The sequence below is a fragment of the Lagopus muta genome, chromosome 4 (genome assembly GCF_023343835.1).
Source record: "Lagopus muta isolate bLagMut1 chromosome 4, bLagMut1 primary, whole genome shotgun sequence".
NCBI lineage: Eukaryota > Metazoa > Chordata > Aves > Galliformes > Phasianidae > Lagopus > Lagopus muta.
In genome coordinates, this window is record NC_064436.1 from 46,962,566 (window position 1) to 46,976,060 (window position 13,495).

Genomic DNA, 13,495 nt, shown 5'->3' on the forward strand with positions numbered 1-13,495 from the left:
ACTTAACTTTTTTTTTAATCAGTGGTGATTAAATTCTTATGATCATGTTAGCAGATGTTTTGGAACAGATCTTAAATGCAAGTTTTAACAGTCATAGTTTCTACTGTTTACATATCCGTTACCAGTATTTGTGGGTCTGTTTAACACATTTTTCTTTGCTCTGTGTAATTACTAATTTTTCAACAAAATAACAGTACTTTGTGCTTTTACTGTGCACTCTGCTGTTGTCTTAATGTGAAACATGGGACCCCATTGCGATACATCTATGAGGGCTGCTCTGAAGATAATGCCTCCTATTTTATTATGTTGGCCCATGACATCAGAGGCACCGTCAGTGGGATGGCAGTAGAGGTTGAACTTCCCTGCCAGTATTCCATTACATTTTGTTGTTGCTGTGCTACAGAAGATTTGCTTCTATCATAAGCACGTTTTCTTCCACGTCTAGCTTAAGCAGCAGAGGTTTTCACAAAGCTTTGAGAGCAGAGCTGCACTTAAAACTGCTGAGTGGGTTGGAAATGATAAACTCAACTTTTGTTTATAATTTTTGAGACAGCTGCTCAAGAATGGGGTGATTCTTATGTGTGTATTAACAGAATGTGTTCATTACCTGCTGGTGAAGATTGGTTAAGCATCCATAAATGTTGACTGTTTTTGTAACTGCCAGGCATAATGTTAGAATTTATGTGCATTCCCAAAGTGGAAAATGCTTATAAAACAAACAAATCTTTCAGAGTTGTGGGTTATATTGCTTTCTTTTAATGGTCTTGCCATGACAAATATAAAGACTTTTCCGACTTTAGTTTACTAGCTATTAAGAACAGAGTATTTACAGTGAAAGAGATCTAAAGGGATACACACATTATATTTTAGCACTTTGTAATAGCTCAACGTTTGCAAAAAAAAAAAAAGGACAAAAACCCCTCCCTTCCAACTACAGCACTTATCTGGCAGAAGTGGTAGGATTGCTTCTGTTGTCTTAGCTCATGGGGGTGTTGTTTTACCACTCATCAGACTGCTTCCCTTGATTTTATATGTTGTGTTTGCATTGGAGGGGGTGAGAAGCAACTGAAACTGTCAGTGTCATTGTTGTTCTGCATCCTTCAGAGTGTGAACTGTGTGACTGTATGCCCTAGATGAGCAAATATGATTTCAGTATTGGATTAAGTATATTCCTGTGCTATGCTCTGGTGGTATGTAACATGAAAATTTCTACTGTAGTAGCACACGGAGATTATCTAGAATTTGCAGCTCTGACATGTGAGTTATAAAACTGTTTGTTTGGGCTTTGACATCATTACTGAAAGTGTGCCTAATGAGTATGGAAGAGGAATCTGAAATGGTAGGTTCTAGTTCAGAATGTCTGGCAGATGAGACTTCGTAGCTGTTTCAGTGTGTAATGCTGTTGGGCAGGGAGCCAGAAGGAGTCTGTCTCCCTTACTGTGCAGAGGTTGTGTGGAGCAGCATTCATGTTAGGACCACGTGTCTCTGGTCTGTACTCTGACTTCAGCATGTACAAGGCTTAATCATGAGCTTCTAACCCCTGTTTTAAAAATGAGATAGAGTTCAAGTTAATTTGCAGGTGATTGGTTCTGCCAGACAAAACCGAATTTCTTCTTTGATAGTATGACCAATTTCTTTTTTCCTCCAGACAAAGAGAAGAGATGAGGTTCCCTACATGCTTCAGTTGGGCACAGTTGGGCTGTGCCAGGTAGTAGGCAGCTAATTCATGTAAAGCTGAGAGGATCGATGCCAGGATTAGGGTTTACTGAAGGAAACAACGTGTCAAGATCAATAATAAGCCTCCTGGAGACAGCAGAAATTCTTATTGTCACATCATGAGTAATTGAAGAGAAATGCGCATGAGAGAGGAAGATGTATAGGGAAAGATATTCTGTTAAGAATAAGCTGCAATTAAGGCATTGTATATTATTCAATATATTGCTTATTTCAATATATTGCTTATATTGCTTATATTGTTACTCAAAATATTGCTTGCAGTTCTGACTACTATATTCAAGAAACATTGATTAAAGCTGCATGGGATTCAATGAAGGGAATATTATGGGAATAAAGAGCCTGTTATGAAAGGACAGTAGATAAGTATTTCAGTTTGAGGATAAGAACTAATGGCTGGATAAAATAAATGTAAATGGAAGAAAAAGCGCTTGCCTCTTAAAGTGGGATCCTGAAAAAGCCTCTGTGGTGATGTGTTCAGTGTGTTCCCCCCCAGCTCCTTCTGGAGCGATGCAACACTCCAGACTCAACAAGGAGTGATGCAGTCATACAGGGATTGTAGTGAGGGCTTGGACTCGGTGACTGAGACATTCCTCCTGGTACTGTGTGGAATACTGTGGGACAGTGACAGAGCACAATGCCCAATCTGTAGAATATCTGTCAGTGTAGTAAGTCACTGGGACTGACATGAAAACAGACATACTTGTTCTGTGATTTCAAGCTGGAAAGTTATGTGTTCTATTTTAGGTATGGTTTTCTTGCTTTGAAGTTTACTGAGCTGTGCTGTACTTCTAAGAATCCAAATTTACTCATCAACAAAAAGTGCATACACCTGCATTTTATTATATATATGCATATGTGTATGTATATATTTAGTGTTCTCATTCTTGTGGAACAGGTGATGTGGCATATGAAGCTCTTCAATTACTAATAAATTTTAAAAATACGCATTTTAAAGCTGCAGACATTACAGCATTTTCCAAGCTGTGCTAAAATGAATCAGTTGGGTATATTTCATGAGTTATCACCTTTGGTTATCAACAGTATTGAACAGTATTGATTTATGTAATTAAAAATGAAAAAATGATCATTGTGAAGATTTTGTATGGGACCTGAGCAAGGTCAGTTGAGCTCCTAAAAGCTAGTGGAAGAAAACTTGTTTTTACTCCTGTGAATTTTTTTTTTTTATATCTAACATCATTCTGGGAATGCTGTTGCATATGCATATATATATATATATATGCAATATGCATATAATGTTAGCATATTTAAATTACTATCTCAGTTCTTAATACAGTGATGAATAATAATAGTTTCAGTGCAAGTGTTAAAAATTTCACTGACAGTTAAAACAAAACAAAAAGCTATTTATCAGATGTCAAAAACAGCATTTACCAAGTGCAGAAATTTAGGATTTTGTGAAATTAATTCAGATGTAAGTATATTGGTGGATTGTATTTGACTCCTGCATAGTTCATAAGGTTCTTGCACATAAAACCTAGTTTTGTAGTATTTTTGCTTCTAATTCTGCCCTCTTGTTAGCAGTATGTAGGTCAGGCTGAGTCACAACACACTTCATTTCAGTTCTCAGTTTCTTCTCACCTCACCTACTTTTATTCCGCCAGCATACAGATAGTTAGGGTAGTCCTATGAGTCATTGTGGAGATGACTGTTACTGTAACATTTGAAAGAAAAAATTGGTTTTTGATCAAGCTGTCCCAATAAAAGAAATAATTCTGTGTGAACTGAAAAACTGTGAAATAGTGAAATAAGTTGACTTTTTCCTTTCAAATTTTGCAAGTAAAACAAACCTGATAAGCTGAATGAGTTTTCTGTTTAGCTGCTGTGTCTGAAATAAAGCTAGTTAATAGATTGCATGTAATTACAGTTATTTATTGTTGAGGGTATTTCTTCTTTTACTGTTTGTAGCTGCCTTGTGGTCACCGGTGTAAAGAGATTTGCCATTCAGGTGATTGTCCTCTGAACTGCAGCCAGAAGGTTAAACTCAGGTGTCCTTGTAAGAGACTGAAAAAGGTAAGTTTTGAAGTTACAGTTCTGAGAATGATGTATTTTCTTTGTATGTTCCTAGGCTTGTGAACATGAATTGTCTCTGGTGCAGATTGGAACAGATTCAGTTACTTCAGCAGAGCAATAGCAGCAGCTGAATGTCTGGGTGGAACAGTCGAAATATTTGCTGAGGAACATAAAATTTATTTTGAAACATGTTAGCTACCAGGCTCACAATATCTTTATCTTCAAGCACACTTCAATTTTTGTAGTTCCATTAGGAAAATAATCTGATGATCCGGAGTGATTTAAGAAGTCAAAGCACATTTTCCTAATGATAAGGAGGAAGTTTACAATTACATAAATTGGAACAATCACAGATGTTTTGAATCCCTAATTGACATTTTTGGTTTTGTTTGTCCGCAGCCCTTAAAGCAAACAGAGACATCAGCATCCTTAGCTTTTAATAGAGAAAAAGGACAAAGCTTGTTATGGCTATCAAGTATTATGAGGGGAAGAACAGAGGCTTATGGGAACTCTTGGCAAGTGTTAATAACTTAATGAAAAAATCACTATCTGGCTTAAATAAAGTATGCTTAAATTATTTTCAAGAACCAGTTTACTTCTGAGCTTTCCACAGCGACTGTAGTTTCACCAGAGTTCTTAGCTTCTCCAAGCAATGTCTTCTCCAATCCAAAATGTTGCAGGGGGCATGTTAAAGGGAAAGGATGGTAATACCCACAGTGAGTGCTTCAAATTGAACAGTCTCTGCTTATGGATAGTGAGCTTTTATTTATTTACAAGTGATCCGTGGTACAAAGAAATGTTGACTTTTGCTGTGGATAAATTATTTTGTTGTGACTAAGTGCTCTTATTAATTTCAGTCTTTCACTACTGTATTCAGTAAAATCAATAATATCATTGGTTGAGCATATATTTGTACTTCTGCTTCTTCCTCCATAAGATACAGGTTGACAGTTGGACTTGATGATCTTTGAGGTCTTTTCCAACCTTAATTAATCTATTATGATTCTATTCTATATACCTGTTAAAAAGTATGCCTGCTTCTTATGCCAATTTTAGTTGAATAAGGAAAATGGGTATTTCCATGATAGCTCTGTTACATCTAGTTTTTACTATCCTTAATATTCATAATGTTTTTGGATATCATCTTCTGTTGAGTTCTGACACTGTATAGCTATTTGTGTTTAGACCAGCTCAGATTTTATTGTCTCAGGATGTGTTCAGTGTTTATGTGGATGTCCAGCTAAAGTGTGGTAGCAGCAAGCAGTGAAATTAATTTTTAGGATGCTCACTTTTTCACTTGTAGACTGGCCAGAAATGGAACATTCTGAATCTGCTATTCTGAAAGTTTTGTGTTCTTTAAATCTGATGACAGTTTTTTTTTTTTTTTTTAGTCTTGTAAATTTGATTATAATAAGGTAGAGAGGTTGTTATGAGTGGTTATTAATTCTTATTTAAAGAATAAATAGCCACTCATTTAAATAGCCATGAAGTGATCCTTCTGATTCCTAATGAAATGGTGTTTCCCTTCAGAAAGAGAATTAAAAACTATCCCCACCTTAAATATCATCTCACTGTTTCCAGATCAAGCCCCAAATTCATGCTCCTGTTTGTATAGTGAACTGTAGTATAGAGGGTAAATGATGATAGAACCAATAAGCCACTGATAATTGGACCATGTATTAGTTGCAGCTATGAAATCTGGCCCATTTCTGTAGTGTAAAAGATGATGTTTTTTAAAGTTTGTCTTATGCATCTGCCCTTGCCAGTGATCATATCTATTCACTCCAGAAGTTCCTTATGCATATTTGCTTAGAGCAGATAGTGAACTTCTTTCTTAGCTTTTTGGATAGGATAGTGTACCTCTATATTTACTCTTTGTGCCTGTGGCCTTCCATGTTATCTTGAAGATAAGGAGAAACAGAATTCAGTATCTAATATTTACAGTTGAATTCTCCTCTACAGAAGTACCAGTCTTCTGTCTGTATACACTACTGGTGAAGTTAATAGTTGGTAGGACACTTATTCCAAGCTCCCTATAAACATGCCTCATCTGAACAATCACAACTAATATCAAATGTAGGAGTTCATAATTTGAGTGCAGAACGGGAGGATTTTTTCTTCTTTTTCTGGTCTTGAAGTTAACTGTTGCGTCATGAGGCTATGTATGTAAACATACAAGGTCATATAAACCACTTGAATTTGTAGCCATCAACTTGCAGTGGACCATATTCTTAACCATCTAGGCAGGTGGTTTTTCTTAACCTGCTTGAATTGCTCTGACGGAAAGTCAGTTTTTGGTTTTTGTTATATGTTACAACAATTGAAAACTTGTTGTAAATATCGTCAGTGTTATGAAAACCAGAATAACTTCTGGTTATGTTACTGTGCTTTCCTGACAAAATTCTTCATAGGCTAGTAGTATAGATAACAACTGTCTGTCTGTGGTAGTATTCTCTTTTTTGTTGTTGTTTTGCTTTGTTTTGTTTTTGTTTTTTTGGCCTTCAATGTAAGGGGGAGGAAGGAGAGGAAGTAAAGGAGATCTTCCCATGACCAGACCTTGCCCTGTAATCTCAGCCAGTTGTGAGAATTGGTATGAAGTTACATAAGAGTTACTTTTTAGTTACTCTGCATGGTATCTTTTTTAACAGAGTTCACAAGGTTATATTGCTTTGTCATAAATAAACAAGTGGAAAAAAAAGACAAGAAAAATTAAACTGATTTATTGATTTATTCTTGATTTCAGGAGCTTATCAGAAAGAAGGAAAATAGAAAAGGATGCTTGAATACAATAACGGTTTCAAATAATATTTATTGATTAGCTTCATTCTGTAATTACGCCAAATAAGAATGTTTTATAATTTTCTTAACAAAATGAACATTATAATTCAATTTTTATGTAGGGAAATGAGTTACAAACAAATCAATTTATACTTAACAGGAAGTACAGTGCAGCAAGATACAAGAAGACCAAGTTTCACTGGAATGTGATGCATTATGCAAGGAAATGAAACGGAAGGCGTCTGAGGTAGTGTATCCATTTTAGTTATAATTTATCCTTGTTGCCTTAAGAAGAGTTGGAAAAAACAAGCAGATCATTATTTTTCAAGATGATAACAGCAAGAAATGTGATGTAAGTCAGTATACAGTTTAATTGCACATTTAATTTTTGGACTATTGAATCTGGCTTATTCTTGAGAATTGCACTACTTGTAGATAGTGTTAACTAACTCAGTGAAGTACTATGTTAAGATAAAACTCTATTTCTTCTTTATTTTTAATGTACCTTATAACTGGAGTTTTCCTCTTCAGCCAAGTAGTGCTAATCAATGATAATAAAATCATTGCTGCTAATAAGAGCTATAGAAGCACTTCACTTCATTTAGGCCTTACTTTTACTTTGAAGATTGGTTAAGTGTGATCTTTAAATTGTGTGACACACAATTGGCTGTCTCACAGTATTAGGTGTCTGCCTCAAGCATAGAGAGCTTTCAGTAATTGCATGTGCTTTTCAGCCTGTTGTAAACATAAACGCTCTCCAGTAGTTTTGTTTGAAGTGAAGAAACTGCTGCATAATCTCATCTAAAGAGACAGAATATCCACATTGTTTTTATAGGCCTTTTTTGAAAACATGAGGAAGTGGTGCATGAATTGGTTCACTTTTATCAACTTAACAGTACATGTGATTAAGCATTCAATCTAAAACCTCACTGTAAAAATGTCTGTCTGTTCCTGCTCAGAATTTCAGGATCGACAGGCAAGTTCTAGCACGTACTCTATAAGCCAAATTCTACAACTTTGCAGTCAGCTTGAACACTAAGATTCTTGGAATATACTTATAGAAAAGCCAGCAATAACAAACCATTCTAGTGAAAGTGGGGAAGTGAGTTTGTAGGGCATGGAGTGCACTGAAGTGGGGTGAATTCATGAAGTCTGCATCAACAAAGGAGCACTTCTTGATGGGGTGCAGTGTCAGCTGTGGTTTTACTTCAGCAGATAATATTTCCTATTTTTTACCTGTGCCATTGCCTTCAACTAGGAGGAATATTCTAATACAACAAGCAAATGACTACAGGTTGCTATGATAAGCAATGCCACGGATGTACTTTCTGGCATAAACTAGCTTTGTGTTCATTTCTCACAGAAGAATGTGGATTTCTCTGTTTTGGGTTTGTATGATGCAACCTATGTTGACTTGCAAGTGACATTCTAGAATGATATTTTATTATATGCACACTGCAAAATTAGATTGTAATGTCAATTGCTTTTTAATATGTTAAGACTGGAAAAAATAGCTTTGTTAAAAGTGCAGTTATATAGAAAGAGAGCTTAGTTTTTGCACCATTTGCAAAGTGACCATCCAAAATGAAATTTTTTCCAAAAATGAAGTGTGTTAATTTTTAAGAAATTAACTCTTAATATATGGCACAGTGAGCATGTGCATCTGAGAAATTCAGTGTTGTTTACTGTTGATTTTACTCAAAGTAATTCTAAATTTATTTTTTCCACACTGGTTATAATAATTAAGCTGCCTGCTATACTTATGTATCTTACACAAATATGACCACAGCAGTGTACAAAAGAAGCTCTTCTGTTGCTTCATTCTATGTTCATGGGTTGATTTTTCTTTTGGAACTGGTGTTCTGCCATTAGATGGCAGTGAAATACCAGGAGGATAGCGGTGCAGTTTTTTGCAAACCAAACTTTCCTATTTCAGGTATGCATGACTGGGAAGATCTTTGTACATTTTCCTGATGAGGGATTCTGCCATTGTCTAGGTTAAATGAAGTTGTTAATAATATTTCATATATGGTTTAACAATTTTTAAAAAATCATCTGAAAATCCACAAATGTAACTGCTTGCACAGTGCTTGACTGCTTGAGCTGCTGTGTTCTAAAGTATGAGCTGGTATGCCTTCTGTTTAGTCTTTGAGAGCTCTTATGTTGTAAACTGATTGGAACAAATTCCACCTGTGCATACCTTATTTGGTTAATTACCATTTTTAGTATGCAAATTATGATATTGGCAACAGTATATATATGTATGTATGTACACACAGACTGATTATTGGGATCAAGATGGTTTTTAATATCAAGTTGTCAATCATATTATTACATCTTAGGACATTCTACAATTGTGATCTGTTTTACTTAGGTACTGTTAAGTGGATACAGAGTTGAAGGTCCAGGAAACACACACAAGCAGCAGACACATATACACTGACTCAGCATACTGGTACTGCTGTCACTGTACTGATCCCTGCCTGAGGGAATTTCAGAGGCAGAGCTGGTGTCTTCATGTTTGATGGCTTTGATGCATCTATATTCAGTTTGCTAGTATGTCCAATTCCTTTTCAGCTGCCATAGATTTTTGACATATATATCATGTGGCACTTGATTTCTAGGTTTAGCCAAGTGTTAAGCTGAAATAGAATATTTTGTGTCCTGTCAATCACCTGCTTTTTACCTGATGAATTCAAGTTAAGCAGCTCTTATCTAGGCAGGAGCCACTCCATCCCATTGTTCTTCATGTATGTTCAGGCTTCACGTCCTTTCGTTATTGTAGGATCAAAATAATGCAGGAACTACGATTCAAGTGCATTGTATGTTTATATTTTCATATTTTCTGTGCCATTCTTTTTCCTTGTAATTTCTGGCATTTAATTTGCTGCCTTGAATGCCATGTAGGAGTTCTATACAATGATCAGGTCTTATTTTCCACATAACTTTCTGATGGTGAAGCAAATGTAATTACACTGACAGTTTGCATTACGCCAAGGGCTTTAGAGCAGTTTGAGTGTGCATTATCCAGTATGTCATTCAGTACAAATGTGGAGATTTCCTTCTGCTCTAGCAGTCAGGGTGTATTTGAATTACTTAGAAAGAAGTGTGTGTGTATGTGTGTAAATTATGTACATATGTAGGAATTACCTGTCAGTGTACAATGTGCTGAATTGAGCATTGAGTTACTGAAAGCTCTCAGTGAATTTCTTAAGGAATTTTCCCTAGCATTAATGAATAAACTTTTTTTTTTTTTTCCCAGGTTTTGTATTTGTTAGTTGAATTTTCCAGTTAGTCAGAAGTTTGGTTTTGTAACATGGTAGCATCTCTTATGTTCCATGTTTTTCAAACATGAATTGATAGAGCTTTTTCACAGAATGTTTTAGAATCTGAGTAAGCTCATAGCTCAGTTAGTGGAAGTTTTGCTCACTTTTCTGAGAACTGCTCTATATAGAGTAATTATGGCTCTGGAAGAGAATAAGTTTTACCTGCTTTTATAACAGTTGCTTATCACTTTGTATGTCTGAACAGATAAAAGAGGCAGAAGCCAAAGCTGCTATTGAAGAGGAGAAGCGAAGACAACAGGTATCAAACTTAATGCTTCTCCAGCCCCCCATTCCCCCCGACCTTGTTGTGTTAATAAATCATTTGATGCATGTGCAGCCCAAGTTGTCTACTTTGTACGGTGCTGTTCCCAGTTGCTGCTTTCAGCTGTTATGTTGCCCTTAGGTTTGTGCCATGAGTGATCTACAGTGGTTAAAAGCAAGCATATTTTCTCTAACAGTTCTCATACTTATGGGCAAAACGGTAATCAGTTTGATGTCTCATTAAAATAACTGTCTTATATATATATATATTTATTTATTTTCAAATATGAAATACTTCTGATTTTTATCCATCATTTTATAATGCATAAAACTCACAGAATTAATAAGTAGCCTCTGTAGGGATTTGAACTATTGAATGAAACTTCTCCCCTGCATGAGAATGAAGAAACCTAAGTTGGTCTCTGTCCTTCAAGGTCTGGTGGGGTGGAGGATTTTTTTGTAATTGCTGGCTCTAGTGAATGTATGTTGTTGGCACTGTAATCTGAGAAGCTTCTGTGCCAACTGCATGGAAACACTATCGCTAATCTTGTTTCAGAAATTAACTGTAAGCTTGGTTGCTGGTGACAGCTAGCTCAGGTTTATCATCTGGAGGCTTCAGCCTCAATGTACTCCTACCAACTGGCTTTTATGCCTGTGCCAGCGCATTTGACACGTTGTGTTCTATGTCTGGTGTGTGGTTTCTGACTTTTACTCATTTATCAAAACAGTTCTGTATTAGATTATGCTCGAGTTTTCAACTGGATTGCACATTCCATTCTTATCGCAGCAGTGGCTCACTGCTTCGAGTGGATGCAGAAGACTTGCTTACATGGCTGATCATCTTGTACCATTCTCCCAATCTCATTAGGACATTCTTGGGTAGGGAGCTTCTCTGCTGGGTACAACTTCAATTAATTGCCTAGGAGGCTCTAAGTACTGTGTCTGTTAACTGGTGCTCCACCAAGGCCTACTTTTGTTTCTCTTACAGGATTTTCTCTACTTACCATTGTGCCTGGTGTCCAGGGGGACAGGCATTGCTTTGTGGTCATCATGTAGTGTTTATTATTACAGTCATGCCTCAGCTGTTAACAATATTGATCATACATTCCCTCATATGTCTCATAGACAGTTCGTCTAATTCTTTTGTTCTCTAAGCTGCAGGACAGAGGCCAGGAAGTGTAGCCCATAGAAAGCATTTGAAACATGTTTTTGGGGAGAGATAGTCTGTAAATGACAGGGCTGGAAGTTAAGTACTGAAATGTACAAATAGACTTGCATTCATATAAACAATATGTTTACAATTGCTGAGCAAGAAATTCAAAGTTGCTGGTGCTTGTATTGCACTGATTGTGTTTTTATGCCTTCCGGAAGGCATTCTAGTCACTAATGATTTCTGCATCAAAGCCACTTATTTATGATCCTTCCAGTGTAGCAGAATTGCTCCACCAGCAGTGTGTTCATTATTGTCTTAATTGTTCAGCAGAGTCTGTTTCTCCTTCCAGTTACTTCTCCATTGCTTTCAACTTGTGCTTTCAGAGCTACAGTCCAGCAGCATGCTGTGCAGTGTACAGCAAACACTTCTGTATGCATATTTTTGTGATGGACTGTGACTTCAGGGATGGAAGACTTCACCCATATGTAATCAAGCCTATTAATTAATAGATTAATTAATAAAGGCCAGTTGTATAGCGTAACAAAGATTATTCAAGGACAAATGTAGCTAATAAATAGTCTTTAGAACTGCACTAAATTACTTCTACCAGGTAGCTAACATTGGTTCCTTTCCAATTTGATCTCATTATCTACCATCTGGTGATGTGACTTGAAGCACATCACTGTCATAGGGTGCTGCTTCATGTATGTGTATATACATACATGATGTTCTTACTACCTTCTGTAAAGGTTTGCATCTTGTACCATCTTTCTGATGTCATTAGTACCTTTTTGCATAGTTTGTTGCTTGCAGCTTCTTGAGACTTGTTTTTATTAATGCTGTAAGCTAGTTAGTGCTTTGGTAAGTCTGCAAACTTGCATTTTGGTGTTTGCTGTACTTCTATAAGGACACTTACAGATGGAATCGCTTGTTTAGTTAGAAAAAATAAGGTGATCTGAAGGCTGGGCACAGCTGTTCCCTGGTACTTGTTCAGAGATGGATGAAATTTGTGGTATGATGACAACTATATAAAATCAGTACGCAGCTTTAAGGATAGAGATTGCATCTTTCTCATTCTGGGTCTACGAATCTTTGTTCCTTTTTTTTTTTAACAACGTATTCATTTTTAGCTGGGTTTTAATGAAAATCTCTAGGAAGGCAATTAAGTACCTGTCACATAATCATTCAAGCCCTATACTTTAATTCATATTACTGCAGTTCGTGAGGCATTTGGTGTTCATGTGTACCTATTAACTGCAGAAGCCCCAAATTTTATTCAGCGTTTTTGTAAAATATTGACATATATAAAATCTTATGAACTCTGCACTTACCTCCACGTATTGGATTTTGAAAAACTGCTTCATTAAGATACTTCTCAGAAGGAAGATTAGTTAGTTGAAAGTAATTTGTTTTGCGTAGCAGGTTGTAGAACTTTGAATTTTTCTCCTGTATTGTCAGGGAAGTGCAAATTTCTTCCTTTATTAGGTACGAAGTAACAGACATTAAAACAGGCCCCTCAATTCTGCTTCTGGCGGTATCTGGTACAGGAAGGGAAGTAAGATGTGCTTTATGAAGCTGACAAGGATTTGCTGTCAGTAGAGGAAGACCAGAAAATCTTGAGCTCCAAATTAAAATTACGTTTACTGGAGTGCTTCTCTGCCCATTTCCCAAAACGCTCTGGTTCTTTTTTCTTTAATGGACCTATTTTATTGTCTAAGTTCCATTTTTCCTGGCATCTACATGAAGTTGTGTAAATCTACATGAAGTCATGTAGATTTATTTTGTTTCATATCCAGTCTTTGCTCTGTTCACTGTCCACATTTCCTCTGCTGAAACTCAGTCTTGTGCCTTTTGCCCAGCCAGTCCTGGCTTGCTGTGCTCTGCCTCTCTGATCTCTTTTCTCTCTTTCAGTGCATGTAATGTCTGCTCCCTAACTCCTTCAACCCTACTAAAAATCCAGATACTTGTCAGAGCTCTTCTGTTTCTGATCTGTGGTGGCTCACCCCTACAGCATCTTTTGTGGCATTCCTAGCAGTCAGATGGCTCCAATGGAGGCTCATCACTGGAGTCCTGTCCCACTCTTAAACTCTTTCATCCAAGCTGCGTAGTTCCAGTTTTATTTCAGCTTTGCACCTTAAGAAGAGTTTTGCCTTGAGCTGATACCCTTTTAAGAGGAGGTGTCTTCCTGGAGTGTGGTGAGGGGAGGAAG

At 36.6% G+C, this 13,495-nt stretch overlaps 1 protein-coding gene across 1 annotated transcript in view; it reads left to right on the forward strand.

The window, feature by feature from the left end:
• Positions 1-13,495, forward strand: part of NFXL1 (nuclear transcription factor, X-box binding like 1) — a 42,986-nt gene that overhangs the window by 26,169 nt on the left and 3,322 nt on the right. Inside the window, exons 19-21 of the mRNA XM_048941953.1 lie at positions 3,664-3,768; positions 6,707-6,793; positions 10,078-10,131. Of these exons, the coding sequence (XP_048797910.1) occupies positions 3,664-3,768; positions 6,707-6,793; positions 10,078-10,131 (246 nt within the window). The remainder of the gene's footprint in view (positions 1-3,663; positions 3,769-6,706; positions 6,794-10,077; positions 10,132-13,495) is intronic.